At 39.1% G+C, this 23,113-nt stretch overlaps 1 protein-coding gene across 2 annotated transcripts in view; it reads left to right on the forward strand.

Moving 5' to 3' along the window:
• pvrl2l (PVR cell adhesion molecule related 2 like) overlaps positions 1 to 19,314 on the forward strand; it is a 291,646-nt gene extending 272,332 nt beyond the window's left edge. Inside the window, exons 7-10 of one of the 2 annotated variants that reach the window (XM_046059708.1) lie at positions 11,783 to 11,912; positions 13,468 to 13,525; positions 14,529 to 14,624; positions 15,022 to 19,314. In XM_046059708.1, the coding sequence (XP_045915664.1) occupies positions 11,783 to 11,912; positions 13,468 to 13,525; positions 14,529 to 14,624; positions 15,022 to 15,225 (488 nt within the window). In that variant the 3' untranslated portion in view covers positions 15,226 to 19,314. The remainder of the gene's footprint in view (positions 1 to 11,782; positions 11,913 to 13,467; positions 13,526 to 14,528; positions 14,625 to 15,021) is intronic. The other variant, XM_046059709.1, reaches the window with a different exon arrangement.
• The last annotated feature ends 3,799 nt before the right edge of the window (positions 19,315 to 23,113 follow it).

A 23,113-nucleotide genomic window follows, 5' to 3' on the forward strand; every position in this document is an offset into this window, starting at 1 on the left:
CAAAGAGAAGAGAGGAGGCAAGCGGACCAGCGAGAGAAGATTGAAGAGAGGAGATAAATTCAGCCGGGGTCGCTCTTCAACGCCTCCTTTTCTCTCTCCTTACGCAATTTCCTCTTCATGCCGCCGTTTTGTCCCTCCTCATCTGTGTTTTCTCTCTCTTTTCTCCTCTAGTCTGTCTCTCCCTCTCTTTCTCTGTGTATGACCTAGTTTGATCCTGTATGGTTTGGGGGCTGGCTGTCTCTGAGATAAACTCATTTGCTCTGGATCATTTAGAGAGCAATGCCATTTCACTACTCTCACCCCCCACCCCCTCTACCTTCGGTTAGAGCCTTCGGTTATTTGGGGAAACAAGCAACAGGATGTGTCTGCATGTGTATGAGAGACCGTGTGTATGTGTGTAAGTGAGTGTGTACATTTTTGTATTCTTTAATCTGTTAAGTGGGTAGAGACATATGGGGAGAAAGGACAGAAAAAACCTTGCACACAGAGCTGTCAGAAAATGAAAGGGGATCTCTGGCTTCAGATAAGGTTGTGAAGTGTTGCATATCCTAGTACGATATCTGTCACACAAACACAGAGAGCACTGATAGGCATATTTATTCAAAAAGGTCATGCAATGCTTGAGCGTGTGTGTGTGTGTGTGTGTGTGAGCCGCGCTGTGCAATGGGATTTTAAAGTTCCCATCAGACCTGCTTCCCTATTAGTGACACATATAGGCGTGCATCATGTGTGTTTTTGCATGTGTGTTTTGTTTCTCTGCAGGCTGCTTAAAACCGTCACGTACTGTAACCAGAAAGTCGTGGGTTGGATGGCTCTTGTCTAGTCTCAGAAGGCTAATTACACTGAGTGCACACAGTGTTGGAGCTGCCTTGAAATTATTAATGATTCTTCCACTGGCCCACTTGTTCTAGTCCGCCAAATCATCCAATCCATCCTCAATTGGCAAATCTCTTCTGATCATGACCCTTCCTTTGTCCTCATTTTCTTTTGTTTTAAAATCACGCTTCAAGCATTAAAAGGAAAATTCAACACCTGTCTTAATCAGCCCTGGAGAGTTTGTCTGTAGATCGATCAATGCAACTTTAGCAAGGGACTAATACCAAAATCCTGACATTTACCATTGATGTTTTAGATCATTAAAACAATTTCTGGTACAAAACTCTTTTGTACTGTTGCTGTGATAAAACTTCCTGTCCTACACAGAGAGAAGAAAAACTCACCACTGACTAAAATGGACCCTGAAACCAAAAGTCAACGTTATTATTTTAACTTATGTTACCACTTACGTTACTCAACTTACATACATAACATACTTATTTTAACACAACAGTAGTTTTGGTGCCAAACCCCAGTCAAACAGCGACCGTTCGCTCACTTGTCATAACGTAACTTTATGGGGTCATTGTTAAACGACCTATTCTAATGTTTAGGTATGAAGACGTGTTGCTGAAACACTTGCTGCATCACCAGTGGCTGTTTCAAACTGTAATAAAGGCTTACTGTAGGTTTTGTCTTTTAAAATTAAGTCAAACACACCATGAAGGACACAAAACAAGTACCTAAACTGATTTTGTGAAATACTCTAAAGCTGCAGGATCCCAATTAACAGAACAAAGACAGATACTGCTCACTCTTGCAGCCTCACTAGAGACTGATACACAGCAAAACGTTATTTGTCTTATTTTCAGGCTTGAAGTGTTATTTCTTTAAAAAGCAAGTCGATTGCTAGATTTCTAGTATTTCTTTGTGATCTAATTGGTATATGGAAGGGGGAATGATATGTGTAATGCCTTTCACATTTCAATTGTTGATTTTAAGACTTTGGGAAATGAAAATACATCCTCTAAATGTATTGATTTTGATTAATAATGTCATCTACTGGCAAAATGTTTGTTAATTTATCCAGTTTGTTGACGTCCATTTAGCAAAAATACATGTTTAACTTTCCTAACTATTGTGTTCATTGCGGCACGCCTGTGCAGTGAAGAGGTTTTACGATGTTAAATGTAAAATCAGCTTTAATGTGCAACACACTATTCAATTATGCTGATCTGATCGTTTTGTCTGCCACTCGCTTGTTGCTGTCTCTTTCCTACACCCTCTTTCACTCTCACTCTCCAGCTCTCGTACCTCTTTTCTGAAGTGCCTTGCTGAAAGGAATAAAGAAGCTTTTAGCCTCTAAGATTATAATCATTCCTTTTTTATTCATCATAATTGCTCGCTGATTGCAGTAATTTCTCTGCACTCGTGGTCTTAGAGGTCTTTTTCGTGTTTGGTGGCTGCATGCTGCTCACTGTATTTATGGATTTGTGTTATCTGTGTGTGTGTGTTTGTTAGTCAGTTTGTCTTTTCAGAGTCAGTAAATGCGAGAGTGCACGCTAATGTCGCTGTTTGTGAGTCAGTGGGGGGGGGGGGGGGGGGGGGGGGGGGGGGGGGGGGGCACTGTGAAAAATAGCTGTTTTTGTAAGGGAAGGACAAAGCAACAGCCATTTTTTTCATGTTGGCACAGCAGCAGAGAGCAAGTGAGCAACAGACTGCGATAGAAGGCGACACAGCGGCTGTGAAAAGAGAAAAAACCCAAAATGATTGAGAGAGTGTGTCTTAACTGGAGGCGTATATAGAAGTACAGAGTGCAGTAGTCTGATGAAGGGCTGAAGGACAAACATGGGAGATATGAGAGAAAAGAGAGAGGAAGTGCTCTATATGCAGCAAAGGAGGATGATGGGAGAGAAAAAATATCAGGACCGTCATAGAGAAAGTGAAAATCATGAAGAACAAACAAGAAAAAGAGCAGGAGGTGAAAGATGGATTGTGAGAAACTGAGAGAGAAAGAGAGGCAGTTGTTGTTCCAGTGTCACTCATAGCCTCCCTCGGGAGTGTTTAGACCTTTAAAATCTCCTCCTTGTTTCCGCAGGCCACAACACTCCTATCACCCCCTCCTCATCCCTCCTTCCTCGCCACCTTCCCTCCCTCGTTTGTCTCTCCTCATCCCTCCTTCCTCGCCATCTTCCCTCCCTCGTTTGTCACTCCTCATCCCTCCCTCTTCCTTGAACCCCAACCCTGCTCCGTTTGCTCTCCTTCACTGCTTCACCTTCACGCTCCTCTCTGTTTTCCTTCCTTCCTTCTTCTCTTCTTTTGATTTTCCTCCCTTGTTTCCGTTGCCAATCGTCTCTGAGCCTCACTTTCTTTTCTCATCTTCCCTCCTGCTTCCCTCCTTCCTTCCAACACAGAACCTGCTATTTATAAGTTGACTAAGTGTATGTGAGTCTCGCGTTCAGGGAGAGAAACAGGCAGAGTGAAAGTACATGAATTGTTTTGTGTGTGTGTGTGTGTGTGGCAGCAAATTCCAGTAGCTGAATCTGAAACATTCATTCATCTCCTGTCATATTGCATTACAGTTTCATGTCATGTTACATTTCATGCACATAGCCACAGTGGTTTGTAGCAAAACTCCTTCATAAGCTCATAGGTCTTGAGAAATTTTTGTCAAAAACATTTGGGCAACACGACCTTAAAAAGTCTGAGGCAGCCATTCAATCAGCCATAAGTTTAGAAATGCTCACTTTCCAAAATGGCATTTTATAGACAGCAGCACCAGCCTCAGTCTTCAGTTCTCTCTAACATCATTTCAGGGGATATTGTTATGATTACAGTCCACTGTGTCCACACCATTTTCTAAATGGCTTCTGCGGTTCTTAACTGTAGGTTCCTGCGAGATTCACAAGACTGAGATCTGGTCATGCAAAAGTAGTAGTAGTAGTAGTAGCAAAAGGAATAGACTTGGCTGCCAATAAAGGGATGGGCGAAAGTTTTGTTCTGATCCAATAACAAGTAATGCTGTGTCCATGAACACTGATATCGATACTGTTACGTTTTTATTACAAGCAGCTAATGTGTCATGTAGAGGAGAGACGTATGTTTGTGATTTGAGGCAAATGCATTTTTCTGAATACACTTTCATTACCCCTGAGCAATTTGCCAAACAATTAGTTTTTCATTTTACTATTCTCTGTTAATATTTCAGTCACATGCACGTTAACACAGGGTCGTTTTTAATGAGATATAAAAAAGTGGGAATTCTCTGAACTGAACAAGGTGATAATTGCACACATGCACACAACAGCAGCACCAAGAAGACCGCCAATGTGCCCAAAACATAATCTAATATGAGACACATTTTTCTGTAAAGATTCTCTTGACGCGAGTACAGATGCTACTTTGTTGAACAACCCACCTCTACTCCTGACAGTATATCACAGTGATAGCAAAAAACACTCTACTTCTGTCAGGTCTTTTGTCAGTTAACAATCTTTGTGAGCTTATGTAATGTCGAACACTGTGATAGTTATATCATGCTCTCTCTTGATTTAAAAACTGAACTTTTCATTTGGATAAGGCACGGTTTTTGCTTGAGTATAAATTGCACACGAGTGTTTAATCAGCTTTTTGCCATGCTGTTAATGTTGGATTTATACCCTCACCTGCTAAAAGGTAATTTACCTTTGCCTGATTGCATTATTTCTACAGATACATTTCTTAATATTCCCAGAAGTTAGACTACTACCTGGTGCCCCCCTCATTTCAGTTAATTGAAGACAAATGAGTCACAAAAATTGCTTGTTTGATCTCATGTGTGTCATCTGCTCTGCCAATTCTTCAAGGTTTATGTTTCCCACTCTGTGACATGTAATGTAAAATAGTAATGTCTGCTGTGGGAATAACAACAATGAGCTTACATTCCTGAATCTTACAAGCAACTTACTTGTGCTGCTGAGGTGCATATATCTGTGTGTGTGAGACCTTGCCTTTTTTCCATTCTTTTTTTTTTCACCAATTGTTGTGTATTAGGGAGAGATAGTTAAGTGCAGGCCTTGGGCACAATGTGTTTCTCTGATGGCTAATACAGTAATACAGCCTCTACACTGGAGCGTTTGATAAGAGAGAGCAATGGGGTGCTTTAGACAGGGAATGTTGTTTCAATTTTATTTAAATTGCATGTGATTCAGTAGCAATTTCTCACCACTTGAGTGTCACTTAATAGCATTAAATCTGCAGATTTGGGGTGTTTTGCTACCAGGCAATGGAGTGAGAAATGGACAGAAACAGAGCTAAGCAGGAGTGAAGGCCTGCTGTAGTCCCGTGTACGCCAGCCAATTCCTGCCCACTTGTTTTTACATCTAGAAACCAATGCTACAGTGTGAAGCCCAGGCTATTGATTTAACAGCATACATTTTTGATAATTCATATAAATACCCTACAACCAGGACTGGCTCGATGACAAAGAAATCTGCGTATTGCATAAAGACCGTAATGGATGGAGCTGAATGAAAGTGAAAGGTGTAGTTCTCTAAGGTTTGTGTGTGTGTTTGAATACTGGCATTAGTGCAGAATTGCCCAATATCGACATAATCCTAGGGTTACTGCGCCCGCTTCTGTAACATAAGGTTAATATTTAGTTGATGCTTCCCACCTTGTATGTCTGTATGGATTAGTACAGTATCTGTATGGAAGTTAATTAATGCAAAACCACCTTAGGAATACAACAAGGAGTAATTAGTCAGCGAGTTAAGATTTGACAGCTTTTATTTCACAGATTTGTTAAGCGTAACATAGGTTTTGAGAGCAAACAATAACAGAATCATGAGTGTCATCAGTATTTAGAGTAAGCAAAAAGGATGGTGTAGCCATTTTTGAGAGAGCAACCTTGCTTCCTTTGTTCATTGTCCTCCAAGTTGTGCATACATTTAGGCAGATTTGTATCCCATGCATACAAACTCCTTGGATTTGACATGGCAGTGAGGCATCATGATGTTAAACCTCACAATTTAAGTACCACCGGGCTTCTTTTCCAATGTGTTCCATCATCTTTTTCATCTACCTAAGGGTGGAATAAGGCTCTGTCTTTTTAAACACTCTGGCTCTCTCTCACCCTCTCAAGCACCGTCAGTCAAAATCCCGAAAGCAGATCGCAAAAGGAGTATCCACAAAATCATGGTTTCCTGCAGTTTTGTGCTTTCTAGTCTCTCTCCTCTCTCCTTCTGTCGCTTTCAGCATGTATTTCTGCCTCCTGAGCTGTAGAGTCTGGATCTATGATTGCAAGCCACCAACTGCCCCATGTTCTTGACCGACACCCGCAGCTACAATTATTATTATTATTAGTCCTATTATTACTATTATCATTATTATTTCTATACTTGTTATTTTTATTGATATTACCACTTAAGATTGTTATTATTTTACATCGCTATGTCCTACTGTGTGTTCTCTTTCCACCCACTCAAGTTCTGCTCAAGGTTTCTGTCTGTTAGTTTTTCCTTGGGAATTGTCTCTGAAATACAATTACACACCACAGTCTAGACCTGTTTTGTATCAAAGGTGCAATGAGATAACTTCTGTTATGAATTGCCACTATATAAAAAAGAAGAAATTGAATTTCTCTCAAAATATGTTCTGCTCTCATATCATGACCCTGTGCACTGTATAATCTTGTTTGCTGAGTGATAACGGCTTAGGTTTGTTTGGTGCTCGTCCAGTAGTTTTGTTATTAATAAATGTGATAAACCAGGTTTATGTAAATACATTTCTCTCCACACACATACCATATGCCATTTGCTGCCTCTTTGATTCTTTATTTTTAGGGCTTCGTGGTGGAGGGGAGCCATGTAAGGGTGGGTGGCTGTCAAAAAAATTAAACGAAAAATGTAGAAACTCGTGCTGTAATGACATTATTTATTAGAAAGAATATTGCATCTTTTCCTAATCAGCAACCCAACCTTTCCAACAGCGAAGTAAAAACGTGTAAAACAAAAATGGTATTTATCCATTTATTCAAATTTCTGGCATTTCCATTCAGGATTTCTTTCTGCCTGAAGTCAACCTAGTTGCACAAACAGGTGGATGGAAATTGACTTCAACACCCATGGTTGCAGTGAGAAGAACTGGTGCGTTTGATCAGCTTAGCGGCTGATGCTTTCTCTGTTCTCGGACAGATTGCTAACACCAGTTTTGCATCTGACTTCAGAGAAACTAATTCCTTTCTGTAATCCATCTTCTCTTCTCCTCTCTTCTCTTCTGGGGTGCACTCTACTGTTTCAACCCCATTCTCCGACCAATCAGGTTTCTGCTCCTGCTGCTAATCCCGCCCTCCTCCTCCTTACCCCCCCCCCACCCCCCCCCTGTTGCCTGTGTGGCATTTCTCATGCAGCACCATGACTCATTGTTTATTAAAAAGGCAGTTTGTTATTGACCACAAACTTCAATGGCAAATATTGCCAGTATAAACTTTAACAAGGCACACGCAGGGAGGGATGTAGGCATTGCTTCAATTCATACGCTTTTGTATGTGTGTCTGTGTGTGTGCCTGTGTGTTTGAGTGTGGGCTTGTTTAACTATATTTGTGGGGTCCAAAAACTGGGATTCCACTATACTTGTGGGGTCCGACAGCTGTGTGTGAACCAAAATGCTGGATCCCACAAATTTCAGTAGCTTTTTGAAGGTCAAGACTTGGTTTAAGGTTTCAGGTAAGAATTGGGTTAGGAATAGGGGATTAAGGTTAGGCATGTAGTTGTCATGTTTAATGTTAGGGTAAGGGACTAGGGGAATACGTTAGATAGTGCCACGATTTACCCTTAATTTACCAATTTTATCTTCACTAATCATATCTTCTTTTAATTACTATCATAACATTCCTGTGTTTAAAAGATAGATAAATGAAAGTCTGGTATACTCGTTAAACTGTTGGTTCAAACTAAGGTCCCACCTCTGACCGGGCAGACGCTTGAGCATCTCCAGCTGTGAAGAAAAGCCGGTGTCATTCTCTGTTTCTCTCCCTCCTCCCTCCATCTGGCATGCTGGCATTGTATATTCCCACACTCTTCTCTTTCAACCAATTCATCATCATCCTTAAATCCATCCCTTCCTTCCTCGCTTCCCTCCCCTTTATTTCCTACCTAGTTCTTCTCTTTGACTCCCCTCCCTCCTTTTCCCATCTCTATCTTTCCCTACCCCCCTCTCTTTGCCTCCATCTCCTTTGTTTTAATTTTTCTCTGTCCTTCCCTTTATCTTCCCTGCCTCATTCATGGCTGTGTGTTTGTGATCATACATAATCAATGCATGCTCTCTCTTCTGTCTGTGACCACTGTGGCAGATGTGCTAACTCTCTCTCTCTCACACACACACACACACACACAGAAACTGGCCAGTCCTATCCCAGTGGATTTACATGAACAGACATGAATATGTAAAGCCACTGAGCCTCCCTGAGCATGCATATCTATCTCTCTATCTCTCTCTCTATCTGTCTATCTCTCTATCTCTCTATCACCATCTATCTATCTTTCTCTCTATCTCTCTGTCTATCTATCTATCTATCTATCTATCTATCTATCTATCTATCTTTCTCTCTGTCTCTCTGTCTATCTATCTATCTCTCTGTCTATCTATCTATCTCTCTATCTCTATCACTATCTATCTATCTTTCTCTCTGTCTCTCTGTCTATCTATCTATCTCTCTGTCTATCTATCTATCTATCTATCTTTCTCTCTGTCTCTCTGTCTATCTATCTATCTCTCTGTCTATCTATCTATCTATCTCTCTATCTCTATCTCTCTCTCTCTCTATCACTATCTATCTATCTTTCTCTCTATCTCTCTGTCTATCTATCTCTCTGTCTATCTATCTATCTATCTATCTATCTATCTTTCTCTCTGTCTATCTATCTCTCTATCTATCTATCTATCTATCTATCTTTCTCTCTATCTCTCTGTCTATCTATCTATCTATCTTTCTCTCTGTCTATCTATCTATCTATCTATCTATCTATCTATCTATCTTTCTCTCTGTCTCTCTGTCTATCTATCTATCTCTCTGTCTATCTATCTATCTATCTCTCTATCTCTCTCTCTCTCTCTCTCTATCACTATCTATCTATCTTTCTCTCTATCTCTCTGTCTATCTATCTCTCTGTCTATCTATCTATCTATCTATCTATCTATCTTTCTCTCTGTCTATCTATCTCTCTATCTATCTATCTATCTATCTATCTTTCTCTCTATCTCTCTGTCTATCTATCTATCTATCTTTCTCTCTGTCTATCTATCTATCTATCTATCTATCTATCTATCTATCTTTCTCTCTGTCTCTCTGTCTATCTATCTATCTCTCTGTCTATCTATCTATCTATCTCTCTATCTCTCTCTCTCTCTCTCTCTATCACTATCTATCTATCTTTCTCTCTATCTCTCTGTCTATCTATCTCTCTGTCTATCTATCTATCTATCTATCTATCTATCTTTCTCTCTGTCTATCTATCTCTCTATCTATCTATCTATCTATCTATCTTTCTCTCTATCTCTCTGTCTATCTATCTATCTATCTTTCTCTCTGTCTATCTATCTATCTATCTATCTATCTATCTATCTATCTTTCTCTCTGTCTCTCTGTCTATCTATCTATCTCTCTGTCTATCTATCTATCTATCTCTCTATCTCTCTCTCTCTCTCTCTATCACTATCTATCTATCTTTCTCTCTTTCTCTCTGTCTATCTATCTATCTATCTCTCTATATTTCTCTCTATCTCTCTGTCTATCTCTCTATATTTCTCTCTGTCTATATATCTCTCTATCTATCTCTCTATCTCTCTGACTATCTATCTCTCTATCTATCTCTCTATCTATCTCTCTATCTTTCTCTCTTTCTCTCTGTCTATCTCTCTCTCTCTCTCTCTATCTCTCTATCTATCTATCTATCTATCTCTCTATCTCTCTGTCTATCTATCTCTCTATATTTCTCTCTATCTCTCTATCTATCTCTATATTTCTCTCTATCTCTCTATCTCTCTGTCTATCTCTCTGTCTGTCTATCTCTCTATCTATCTATCTTTCTCTCTATCCCTCTGTCTATATTTCTCTCTATCTCTCTATCTGTCTCTCTATCTCTCTGTCTGTCTATCTATCTATCTATCTATCTTTCTCTATCTCTCTGTCTATCTATCTCTATCACTCTGTCTATCTCTATCTCTCTGTCTCTCTGTCTGTCTATCTATCTCTCTTTCTGTCTCTCTATCTTTCTCTCTATCTCTCTATCTGTCTCTCTATCTTTCTCTCTGTCCCTCTGTCTGTCTATCTATCTATCTATCTTTCTATCTATCTTTCTCTCTATCTCTCTGTCTCTCTGTCTATCTATCTATCTCTCTCTCTCTCTCTCTCTCTCGCCTTGAAGACTGTGTAAGCTTGGAGCAGAACCCCACCTGCTGGCAAGAAGAAGGCAATGCAGTCACTCTTAACTTGATCTGATGTCACACTCATTGATCCAATATCACCTTTCCAAGTTACCTATACTTTCTCACTAATCCCTCGTAGTATCTAGCCATTATATATCTATACTTTTATTTTTAAAATATATTTACTTATATATTTATAAGCCTCTAAAACCTCTGCAGCCACCCCAATGCAACAGAGGTTAATGGAATTTCATTTTGGATGTTCAAAGAATCAAAATGATGACATCTGAAGCACTCAAACATACTTACAAACATACAGTCTCACCTAAACTGGACAACCCCCAGACCTTGCTATTGACTATTTCTTTGGTAGAAAGATTAATTTGGGGTAGTCTCAACCTTTTTTGTTTTGTTTGTATAATGCATGTTTGCATCCAGATGTTTCTTCTTCTGGTCCCTCCAGGCCAATGGTTCTTTGGCCTAAGAATAGGGCAGTAACGGATGCGAACTTAGCAGATGGATCTTTGGAACAGTGAAGAAAGAAAGCAAGTCCTTGAATAATGCAAAATTGTTTTTAAATTTATAGAGTTGCATTTAATTGTGTTTCAAGAGCTGCAATTTTTTATGGCAGCAGCAGCAAACATTGGCTTCATTTGTAGGTAAATACTCATATAATCATCGGCTAAATGTATTAAAGCTAAATTAGTGGAACCTTTTATAATGTTTGTATCAAACGCAGTGGAGTGGTTTTACTTCAGAGGTAGTAATGAAATGCGATTTCATAAAACAAAAGGACAACCTGTGAAAGTCATTCAACCCTCCCTTTGTTGTTTCTGACAAAATCCCTGTTATAGTCAACGATTGTGCAGAACCATCCATGGTGCTTGTTGTGTGCTATGTGCAGCTGCTGTCTTTTTTTCACTCTTTAAAATAAAAGCACTACTGTAATGAGAGGCTTTTACAGTCAATTTAGATGCCTCACCACCCTCCAGAAGTCATAAACAGGCTCTTAATTGAAAGGAGATGTCAAGGTCAGCGTGAGACTGCTGATGTGTAGCTGCATTGCAAAGATTTATAGTATTCATGAGTGATAGTGTGATGAGTGTAGGCCAAGAGAGCTTTGAGGCTCTTTTATATTACAAGAACTCATATTGAGTTCTTATGCTTATGTGAATGTGCTTCAATGTTACACCATAATAAGGCATACAGTGCTGACACTGAATAGAAATTTGACTTTTGCCTGCTTCCACATTACCATTACCATGGGAATTTCTTGTGATGGTTCATTTTACTCATATTTCATTAAAACCAAACTGCTTGTTTTTATGTGTTTGTTTTACATATACATTCCATATATATTTCTTGGCTACAGTTAATAATGAAACATTGCTGACTTAAAGAGCCACAGACTACTTTCTCTCACACAAACACATAAAAATAGAAATGTTGCAAGCAAGCAACAATAAAGTGCCAGAAACAGTCAAATTAAATGTTTTAGCTGGTAGTAAAAGTCTCTCTCTTTCTCTCTGTTTTTCTTCTCTGTGTCTTTCACCTATACAAGAAGAGAAGAGAAAAATCACTCCAGGACCATCGACAGGTGCCGTTATCGGCGGCATCCTCGGCGCACTCGTCTTCATCGGCATTATCAGTGGCATCATCATCTTCTTCTTCCGTAAGCGCCAGGATGGAGAGTAAGTCTTCATTAGCAGTCCTGTATCAACTTCATCGTTTATTTAACCTCCTGAGCAAAATTAATCCCCCCCTCCAGGACTAAAGCTCATTAAAACCTATTACTTGTCATGAGGGGACTCATAGGTAGCCTGGTCACAAGTCCTGACATAAAGTTTATAGCGTGAGGCTATTGGAAATTTTATTCCCAAAATGTATCCTTGCTGTTCCTCCCCTGGGCTACCACTGTAAAGAGGAATTAATTAAATCTTCCCTGTTTTAATTCCAGTTTAAGAGGTGATTTTCCAAACTGAGAATTCTTGTGGAACAACAGGGTATCCAGTAAATTAACAAAATATACAGTCATTATTTCCTGCCTACTCAGAGAGTCAGAGAGGTTAGTTATATTCACGGCTACTGAACGTTGCAGACATGTTTCTGATGCTTTAAAGTGCAGACACTTACAGTGATGCACCAGTAGAAAAAGATAGATTTTATGATTATTACCAAAATTACAAGCAACCAGAAATTATGATTGCAAAGTACATGGTCAAATCATATGTGTGTTTTATAAATGGCCTTTGGTTTGTAAGCCAGTCTCATAATATTTCATAAAATGACCCCGACCTCTGTTTTGAACACAAATTACTGGGAAATTACATTAATTAAAGCCTCAAACCATTATTTGTTTCCAGCACCAGTAGTCCACGTGGTTCCCACTGTTGCCAGTGTTGTAGAGTTCACACTGAGGATACAGCATGCCATACGAGCTGCAGTAAGAAAGATATTAGGGATTTTTTTAAAGCTCAAAAACATTTCGTTGGAAGAGGCTGGCACTAGCTCCTGAGAGCTAATTTTAAGCTTGAGAGAAGCTAGCACGGACACAAAAATGTGAGCAGTACATTCAAAACTTTAATTGACAGATAAAACCAGCATCTGCATTATTTTTATAAAAATAATGAAATCCTAATCTTAAAATGTAAAGCAGAACACCTACTTATTTGTCTAAAATGGGTTTTATGGGATGGATTTCCCAACTTACCTGTCAACTTTAACTTCTAAAGTGCCAAAGTCGCACAGAATTTTAGGAACTCAGCAGCTCTACAGAGCTTTCAGCCTCTTTATAACTTGTTTTGGTTTTATAACCTCACAAAGGGGCAACTGTATGGTAGGTAATGTCTAAACTGCACTTACAACACTCTGTAGATAGGCGTCTCCAGCATACAAGCTCTGATAAAAAAACATTAAAAAATATTTCTCTGCCATTACAAATACAAACCCACAGACTAAGCACTGCTTCTGACTTACTGTGTGAAAACATAGTAACAACATAGAGAAACACATATAATTTCATCACTCTAATTGAAAATACTTGAATTTGGAATTGATAAATGTAATAATAGAATCCAGATTGAATTACAGCACAATGGGATGTCCTTAGAGCTCAATACTTAGAGCCTTTCTATTTCTGTGCACTCTCAGTTGCCCAACTTGTTTCTTTGTTTAGTACAAAGAAATCTGATGTTTTAATGAAGCAGCGATCAATACAGTATTATCTTTTCTCTTTTCTCCAATCAGGGGCCCTCCAAAGCACAAGCCCCCTCCCCCTGTTAAGGCAGGCAGCTCCACAGAAATGGTGAGTGGTCGACATGGCTTCAAATCAATCTTTATTGTCACAATGATTACATTCTACACACATACAAACACACAGAGTCCATTTGGGCAGTTATAATGGGGCTAATGGCTATTGATTGGAGATCTGAGTTGGCTTATGTGTCGAAATAATTAGCTTGGTTTGTAAAGAGGTCCATTAGAGCGCTCTTCTCCTCTCCTCCTCCCCTCTCCACTCATTTTATTCCATCATTCTATCACATTTTGTTGTGCTTGTGCCACATGATGTAATGAGACTAAAACTCTGCAGTTTTATTTGGATTAGATGTATAAAAGATGTCTAAACGCCTGTAAATGCCCAGGCTTATATGGGGTTCACAGGGTTCAGCAGTGAAAGTTTATTAGATGTCTTAGAAAGCAGTGGAACATGGTGAAAACAAAAAAAATTACCAAGTGCCTAACCTTTCAGGGCAAGTTGAAGTCTACTGCAATTCTTCAGATCTCTGAAAGCAGTATATTAAAATGAGTTTTGCTTTCAAAGCTGTTAATATGTTTTTTAAATATATATCTGAGATCTAGTCCCTTGAATTAAATATAGGCTAGTCTCCCACAAGTTATGTGTCTATAGTGCTAAATTGTATGTGTGTCGAGGGGGGGGGGGGGGGGGGGGGGGGGGGGGGGGCGTCCTGCATGTTGTTAGCTTTAGGCAGCAAAATCACTTTGGTTAAGGTTAGAGAAAAAATTAGTTTAAACATGCTGTGTGTCAAGTCACTGTGGACTTTTTCTGTTAAACCAGACCATGATATTTCCCTAACCTTGACCAAGTGCTGCTAGTGCCAGTGCCTAAATATATTAATGCTGTAGTCACCACAGATATATAAATGTACATATACTATGTAAATAAAACACATATTCTAAACAGTACATTTTATGCTTTGTTTCAAGTGCTTCTCTTCTCAGCTCTTTGATGTTGTGTTGTTTTCTATGTTGTTACTGTCCCGGTGTTAATGTGGTTTCTGTCCAAGCAGCTGAACAAGCCATCAGAGCCTCCCACAGCCACAGAGACAGCACCTCTCAGCCCAGGAGAGGTTTACTACGAGCCCACAGGGGGAGAGCCTGTCACGGTAACTCACACACAAACGCAAAAGCATATTTTTGCTCACTGGCACACGAGCCACATTTAGTCACAGTGGGCTCCAGATCTGTTTGGACAGCCACACACTGCGTTGCAGCGATGTCATGGTGTTTTCTGCTTTGTACCAATCAATCAAAGTATATTAATATTAAGCTGTATATAGTTACTAAACCTAAAATGGTATTGTTGTGTAACTTTAACTTAAAAATGAAAGGGTTTGCACATTTCTTATATCCTATAATTCTCCTGGTATGAAATGTGTTTTATACTATCAGGTAAGGTGAGTTTTTGTCTAGTCTTCCTGTGATCAGATTAATATAATTGAATTTAATGTAATATGATTTGTATTCCCTATAAACATGTATGAAATCTGTTGAATCTTGCAGAACCTGGATGATGAGACCACTGGAGCCCTGAACGGCGGTGCCCCACCAGTCCTAGAAGACTCGGCCAAATACGACAACATCAACGAACTGAAAGACCACGCCGACAGTCACCACAACAACGACTTAGATTCGTCTAATCGCGAGCCACCGGCTGCCAACATCTCTCGCGGCGAGAGCTTTGTATCTCCCGCCATGTATGTTTAGCCGTGGCAACCACAGCACTACATCACAGGCTTATGGGCAAGTTCCAGGTCACCTAAATTTGCATGGAAAGCGAAGGCAAGCACACTTGTTTCCACACTAGAAATCCCTTCCAATGTACAACTTTTTAAATATTTAAAGTTTTATCCTACATATGACATTATGCATCTGGCTGAATTTTTCTTTACCAGGCACATTTAGGGGGTGTTATGGATAAAAATGTTTGTACATCTCCCCATGAAAACAGGTTCTTATCGGTGTTTTAATTTCTGGTGAGCCACTTGTGTCTACTGAGGAATAGGAACGTTTTTTTCCCCCCAAACTCTTTCAAGTGTCATATAGAGTTTTAATCATCATTACATTTCAAATATCTGGTAAAGAAAACCAAAAATAAAGTACAAAATATCAAAGTTTAAGCAATTTAAGATGCACAAACACAGTATTTCATGATATCTGACAAGCCAGATAGCCATTGAAAGGTGAGCTTTTGCAATATGTTAATAACATGGTTGAGAGGTGTTGCAATGTAGGTGAACTGGAACACTCCCCTCAGCTAATTAATACACAGCGCACTGCCTGTGTGATGCTTGCAAATCAAAATTTCCACCAAAAAACAGCAAGACAAAAGCATTTTCAGTGGATTCACTATGAAATATTATATGCAACATTTTGTGCCATAAACATACAATGTCCCCATCGCAAAATTGTTGTTATATGTGAGGCTGCCGGTCCTGGGCTCTTCTGTTTACAGCCGTGGAAAGTGATTTGAACATATTTTCCTCTCTATGTAAGGATAAAACATCAGGCTTCTTTTACAGCCTTGTGCTACAGAGAAAGTAATAAAAAATACTATCTTTGAAATCCTTTGAAATTACTCTTCTTCCACAGTTGGTTGGGTTTGAATTACACACAGATGAATTTGGTCCCAGGAAGTCCAAAGCCTGATCATCTGGCTCTCCGGGCTGCTTCAATTAATCACTAGAGATGTTTGAAAGTATTTCAGTTATTTATCGATTCATACAATTACTCTAAAAAAAAAAAAAAAAACACTCCTGCCCAGGCTACACTCCAATGAAGAAATATTCCACTTTATTATGTTGTCAAAGGGCCTCATCTGTCCCTGGACTGCAGCAACTGTCAGGGTGCAGAGCTGCTCGTTAGCACTAACGAAGGGGACGTGACATAGTTTTGAAGCTCCGTAACCTGGCAACATTACATGATTAAGATTCCATGATTCATATTTGCAGTTGTTAATTGCAAGAGGTGGTAAGGCTGTGTGTTGGGGAGATGAAACTCAGTTTACAGCAAAGCACACACACCACAGGGTTCTTACATGTGCACGCACTCACACACAAAAACACCAATGTTTGCATTCAGTCCTCCACTTATAAATCACACTATTAAGGTTGAGGAAACATAAGTAATGTTTCATCAGAGAGTGAAAATGTTCTGTATAAATTAGAAAAATACTGCCATTACAACCATTTTAACAGATTAAAATGGTCACACACTGATATATGCAGAACATTTTATATATGCAGAAAACATGCATTTAGCATTTTAGCCGATTGTCCACATGAAAGCAAAAAAGAAAGAGAGAAAAGGTGAGCAACTATACCTGGCTGAATCAAAAATTGGTCTTCACAGATGTCAGATGGTACCAAATGATAAACAAACAGTGTAAATAGTATTGATAATATTGATGAATAATATATTGTTGGTGAAATGTGTACACATAAAAAAATAAACAAGTGTAGGTGTTATCAGTGCCTCTGTACAAGGGATGGAAGTTTGTTAAATGTCAAATTGAACGATTTAAAAAAGTGTATATTACTATTTTACTTTTCACGGGTACATTGAGGTCGTCGCTTAATACTAAAATGTTTTATTTAAATATATTAAAATAAATGAAATGGTGTGGATTTTACTCCTTGTTCATATTACTCTGCATGGCATGATCGGTGGCTTGTTGACACACTTTCGCAAGGCTGTTTGCGGAATAATGTTCTTCATTTGTAAAAACGTTTTTGAATGTCAAAAAAGAAAGCTGTTTTTTTTTTTTATCTCTGTCTCAATGCATCTTTCACAGTCATGCAGACCACGAGCACAACGTCCAATTTAAGTTGAGAGAGCGGGATTTTTTTTGTCGCGTGACAGCTCGGCAGGCTGCCTGGTTTTGTCTTTAGTGCTAATCCGAAAATGCTGTCAGCATGGAATCGTCATCTCACAACCACAGAGTGCAGTACACACAGAGATACAATCTTTTCTCTCCTCTAATCTTGAGCCCATGCTTGAGACATTGAGGCACACAAATCCCGAATGTTGGACGACAGGCTGTAGCTGACCGAGCCAGTTAAAATCAACCACAGGAGCACATAGTCAGGTGGTGAATGACAGTTTGCAAAGAGTTATAAAAGTTGATAGAGTTTGCAGATTGAGATTTAAACAGGAGGAGAGACACATACATGGAGAAATAATACCAGATTGTATTAGTAACATAAAAGGGAGGAAAGAGAGGACTGAAAAGATCACGGGAAGAAAACAGACATTTCTCATCACAGCTTTGACCTTCAGCAAGGTCAGCACCAAATGCAATATTTTAGTTTTTCTAACGTACTGTATGACAATCATCTGTTAATATTTAACCGTCACTAGCTTTGGTGGAGATGCTTTTGTTTTTGTTTGTAGTTATTATTAAAGTACCTTTTTTTTGCTGCATGCTAACTGAAATACTGCTACACCATCCTGAAAGACAATTTTTAACATAACTGATTTATGGTGTGGAAATTGATTAGTAAGTTTAGTTGCAATATTTTGTTTCCATCTATAACAGATCAATCTGCAATTTAAATTCAGTACAGCTGCAGGATAAACAGGGCCTTCTACAATAGCTAAAGGCGTAAACATTTCTTTTGTATGTCTGCTTTTTGTGTCTGAGATTCTTTATTTTGATTAAAGGGAATGTCTGCATGCTGCATGGACCTATAAGATAAAAGCTTCCCTGTTTTGCAAGAAGAGCCGCCATGACAAGAGTGTGGCTTTTTGACTCGCTTATATAGTGCGTGTGTCAGACAATCACGTATGATGTATTTAATAGCCCTGCCGCAGAACAAAATCTGTCATGAAAGTGAATTAAATGTGATGGTTTTGCTTTTTGTCTGTAAATTCATTTCCTAAAATGAATGAATATTTAGTTTGCTGTGGATTAATGTGTATAATGTGTTTGCCAGAAGGCTGCTGTTGATAGATTGAGCAAAAGGGAAAAGACAATCATTGGGGCCCATTATATCAGAGACCAATGACTCAGCAAGCATTCAGTAATAAGTTTAAGCTCTGCCGTCTCATTTCGAGGATCATTCAGTTTTACCTAGAGCCTTCTAATAGAGTTGTTTCATTCTGAGGTATCTCGAATTAAGATCTTGACACCACCAGGAATACAGTCATGAAGTCGCCTCCTAAAATGGAAATTGCAAAGAAATATTAGCTCAAACTCCGACTTTTCAGTATTTGCCCAAAAGCACGAGTCAACAGTTAAGAGGTTGATGTGGTGGAACTGCTGTGATTTTAGATGGATTAGCTGTTTGCTCAAGGCTCTGGGCCCGTCCCTTCTGTGAGAGCTGCAGCGTTGCATTTCGGCCAAGGTGCTTTGCTCCGTCTCCCCGCTCCCCGTTACGGGTTTCGATGCCAGAAACACAAGCTGTGAATGTCGACGATAACGCTGTTCGGTCTGAATCCGTTTGCCCCCACCCCCCCGTTCTCTCTCGCTCATCCATTGTCATCACAGCTTTTCATCACGGAGCCAGACGTGCCTTCTTTGTGTTATTTTTAGCTTTTCAATTCTCACACTTCTCATCTGACAGTAGAACGTATGATGAAAGCGGGAAACACACAAACACGGGATGGGTTTGACATTGATGATGGCAATGCTAAAAAAATAAACACACTGGAGATGATCATTTTTGTGTTTATTGATTTTCTTCCATTTATTTTGTTTATCACAGATCGATTATCATTTTGTATGCTTTTTGGGAAAACTATTGTACATGTTTTACAGATCATTGTCTTGTCAAATAAAATGTAAACCAAAAAAGACAGGAGGTCTTATGGTGGTTATTATCTGTGTCAGCTTCCCAGAATCCCAGGAGTTAACCTGAAGAAACAGCAGAGCAGCATATTGGAGGCCTGCTAAGTTCAAACATCGTGATCATATCTACAGGTTATAATAGATTTAGCTAGAGGGAAGTGAGTCGCTTAGGTTGTCCACCAACAACTCCTCCAACCTAACTGACAAAATGTTGTTTGTCCATGCCTCCCAAAATGATACATATTAGCATTTTGCGTAACTATCCAGCGACAGGTGACCGGACCTCAACTGCATTGCGTAAGTCACGTGACACAAGTCACTTGACATTAAACACTTTGTTAACATTGTGAAACAGTCGTAGTTTGGTAAGGTAACAAAACTGAACTTTGTCAGGTTTAGGAAAACATCATGGTTTGGGTTCAAATTAGTAGCCTCAATTACATAAGTCACGTAACACTATTTAACTTAAAAATCTAAATAACTGACTTGGTTTCACATGAGACTCAAACGCCATTCTTCTGTGTCAAAGTCCTGGGTTTGACCCATCCACCTCCTTAGTTTACCCCTATTTATAATATGTCACCCTACTTTCTCCTTTGCTACCGTCATGTGGCCACTGGAGGTCACTGCCATAATAAACATAAATATGGTTGGTAATAACGCTGAACAAACTTCCTTTTTGGGGCGGCACGGTAGTGCAGTGGTTAGCACTGTCACCTCACAGCAACAAGGTTGTGGGATCAGACCCCGGTTGCCCTGGCCTTTCTGTGTGGAGTTTGCATGTTGTCTGCACCTCTCCAGGTGCTCCAGCTTCCTACCACCATCCAAAGACATGCGGAGTAGGTTGATTACTGACCCTAAACTGTCCTTAGGTGTGAGTGCAAGTGTTTCCTACAAGTTCGATGAAGGCCAGAGAGAGCAAGTTGTGAGTCTTACAGGCTCAAAACTAGCTGATTTGTAGTGTCACAAGTCCTCATGAAAAACTCTCTTTTGTTTTGATGGGACCCTTTTTTTTGACCTTGTAGTAAGAGAAACATCACATTGACAATTTAAAAGCAGTTAAAATTCTCCCCATGTGTGATATACAGTCTTGTTGTTAGGATGTAATTATTTGAGCAATATGAGCCTGGTACCCCAGGCTGCATATGCTTAATGAAGACGATCAATGATTCAAGTGAAGATGAAGTGTTTTGTTCGATGAATGTGACATAAACATTACACATGTAGTCATTTACATTCTGGCAACAGAGGTGACAAAGTCCAACAACAACAAGTGAAGCTACATTATCAAACCAAGCATGCTGCTTTATTGTTTTACACAGTTCCGTTGTCCAAATTAAGGATTTGGACAACACAAATTGTAAATAAAAGCTACGAAAAAAGCAATACCACTCTCATGTCTGGGTGTTAAGTATGTAGCTGGAGCTACAAGGTGATTAGTCTATCTTAACATAAAGACTGAAAGTCAGGGAACCAACTGGTTTTGTTCACAGTTTAAAAAAACACCTAACAAAAACCCTAAATATCATTATATCTTGTTTGTTTTATTAGACAGTTGTGTAAAAGCCTTTTCATTACTGACAATTTGTTTTCTGGAGGAGGGTACGTGCTGTCAATATTTCTTGGCAAACAAAGCCCAAGTGTACCTCTGAGTCTTGTCATCACTGTGAGGTTGTCAGGCAACCATCAGACATGATGCACAGAAATACTGGACTGACATATAAATTGTTGTATATGTAAGGGATAATAAGAAACACTTATACAGTATGTTCTATGACTGTAATGAATAATGCAACAGTTGAGACATTTAAAAAAATTCTGGGCCTCAGAATTTCTACTATTTGCATTGTGAGGCAACATCAAGTTAAAAAAAAAAGGAGTTCATGAGGAGGGCCCAGAATCTTTCAGTCCTGGCAAGAGATTGGTAGAGAGAGAAAAATTTTTTCCTTTAAACCTCAAGAACAGAGAGTAGAGCTGCCTCCCTCTCCCCTCAGTCCTAAACCTGTATCTTCTCCACACCTCTATTTATTTCAAAAGTCTTGTCTTTCCTCCCACCAACCTCCAAATTCACACATATGTCATAATATATATATATATAATATAACATATTTTCATATTCATTTTGGCGGTTCTCAATGTGCAGCTGTTAAATTTGTATTGGTTGCACAAATTGCACCAGCTCTTTAGAAAAGTCTCATTGTTGCTGTCTTTACCTACAGTTCAATACTGACACATGAAATTAGAACTGTAAAGAAACAACTGCATCACAGGTTGTACAGTTGTTACTAAAAGTTAATCCACACTTTTCAGCTAATCAGGGTCCAGAATTTCCAGTGGCTATGGTATAACAAGACATTTTTGGTTATTTTAGTTATTTATATTTCTGTAAGCTTACTGCCCCATTTCACGCTAAAATGTATTAACCACCCTTTTCAAATGTGATATCCCAAAGTACTTCTGGTAAGACACTGCCTAAAGATCATTACTAACATAATATCTCTAATAAATTCATGTGTGAAGTTTTCTCACAATGTCAAGGCAAAACATCCACACTGAGAAATTGTAGCATTGTAATAGAAAATATGTGATAGCAGTTTTGCCAATACTTTATTGTAGGAGAAACTACATTTCCACTTGATATGCTCATAATCACTACATATTCTAGTGTTCCTATACAATGTTTCCTCATAAAAGCAACTACACTCAACACAAAGGTCACAGTCTCTGCAAATGGGAAGTATCCAAGTGTGTTCACTACATTTGCAGACCAGAATGTAGAACGGGAGCTACCTATTTAAAATTGGAAGACCTCAGTAACCACAAATCATTCAATGAGATGTTGCTAAAACTGTCTGGTACAGTGAAGAGGTTCTGCTTTTGTTGGTGATTTCAGTTTGCTTTTGGTAGAGTGGGCACTCTCTGTTGTTTAGGATAATGTTTGTATTGTACTTTTATGTTCGGAATTATCAGTGAGTGGAGCAGATGTAAGGGCTCTCAGTGCTCTGCAGCAGCAACAAACTAAGGATTATTTTGACGAAGGATAATTTTGAGAGATGCTCTTGATAATGATTTAAACGTATAAGATAGATAACTTATTACCGGAAAAACATTGCACTAACTAACTAACTAAAAAAAGGACGAACCATGAATTTTGATAATCTGTTTTTATTCTGTAAAACTTCAGGTCTTTGAATCTGTTAGATTTCTGTTCTGTGGTAGCAGGTGTACACTTTATTTTAGGCCTATATTGCAGCTTCTGCTCTTTAGCTGAGCCCTGTCAGATCAGATAAAATGAGACACGCTCATTGTCAGCGAGCATTTGTTCACTTTTGTGGCTAATTAACCATATCGTTAAGTTCATCCTGGTCCCTGCTGGGCTCTGCTTTTGACAAAGATATTAAATGACTGAGGAGAGGGTCAGGCATCAGGAATGGTTTGATTCAAATCAGACTGAGGCACGGACTGTCATGTGATGGACGATCATGTTAAATGTTGAACAGCATGGATGATGAAACCACAGGGCCACAGCTACTGAAGAGAGGCTGCACATTACCTGATTCATGTTCTCCATCCAGTGACATCAGGCATCCATCAAATCTCAGGGGGTATTTCAGTTTTGATTTTGACAAACCTTTGAGGGATGGTGCACGATTTGTCCTAGTCTTAAAAAATTAGCCTGACTGTTCTGTTGAGAGAGAGTTGAGTTCAAAGGCAGGGTTCAAACTGAGATGACGGGAAGAAGACAAAACTATAGGCATCCTCCTTGACAAAGAAAAAAATTCAACTTAAAGTAAAACACAGTTTGGG

Source organism: Micropterus dolomieu, linkage group LG09 (genome assembly GCF_021292245.1).
Source record: "Micropterus dolomieu isolate WLL.071019.BEF.003 ecotype Adirondacks linkage group LG09, ASM2129224v1, whole genome shotgun sequence".
In the NCBI taxonomy this organism is placed as follows: Eukaryota; Metazoa; Chordata; class Actinopteri; order Centrarchiformes; family Centrarchidae; genus Micropterus; species Micropterus dolomieu.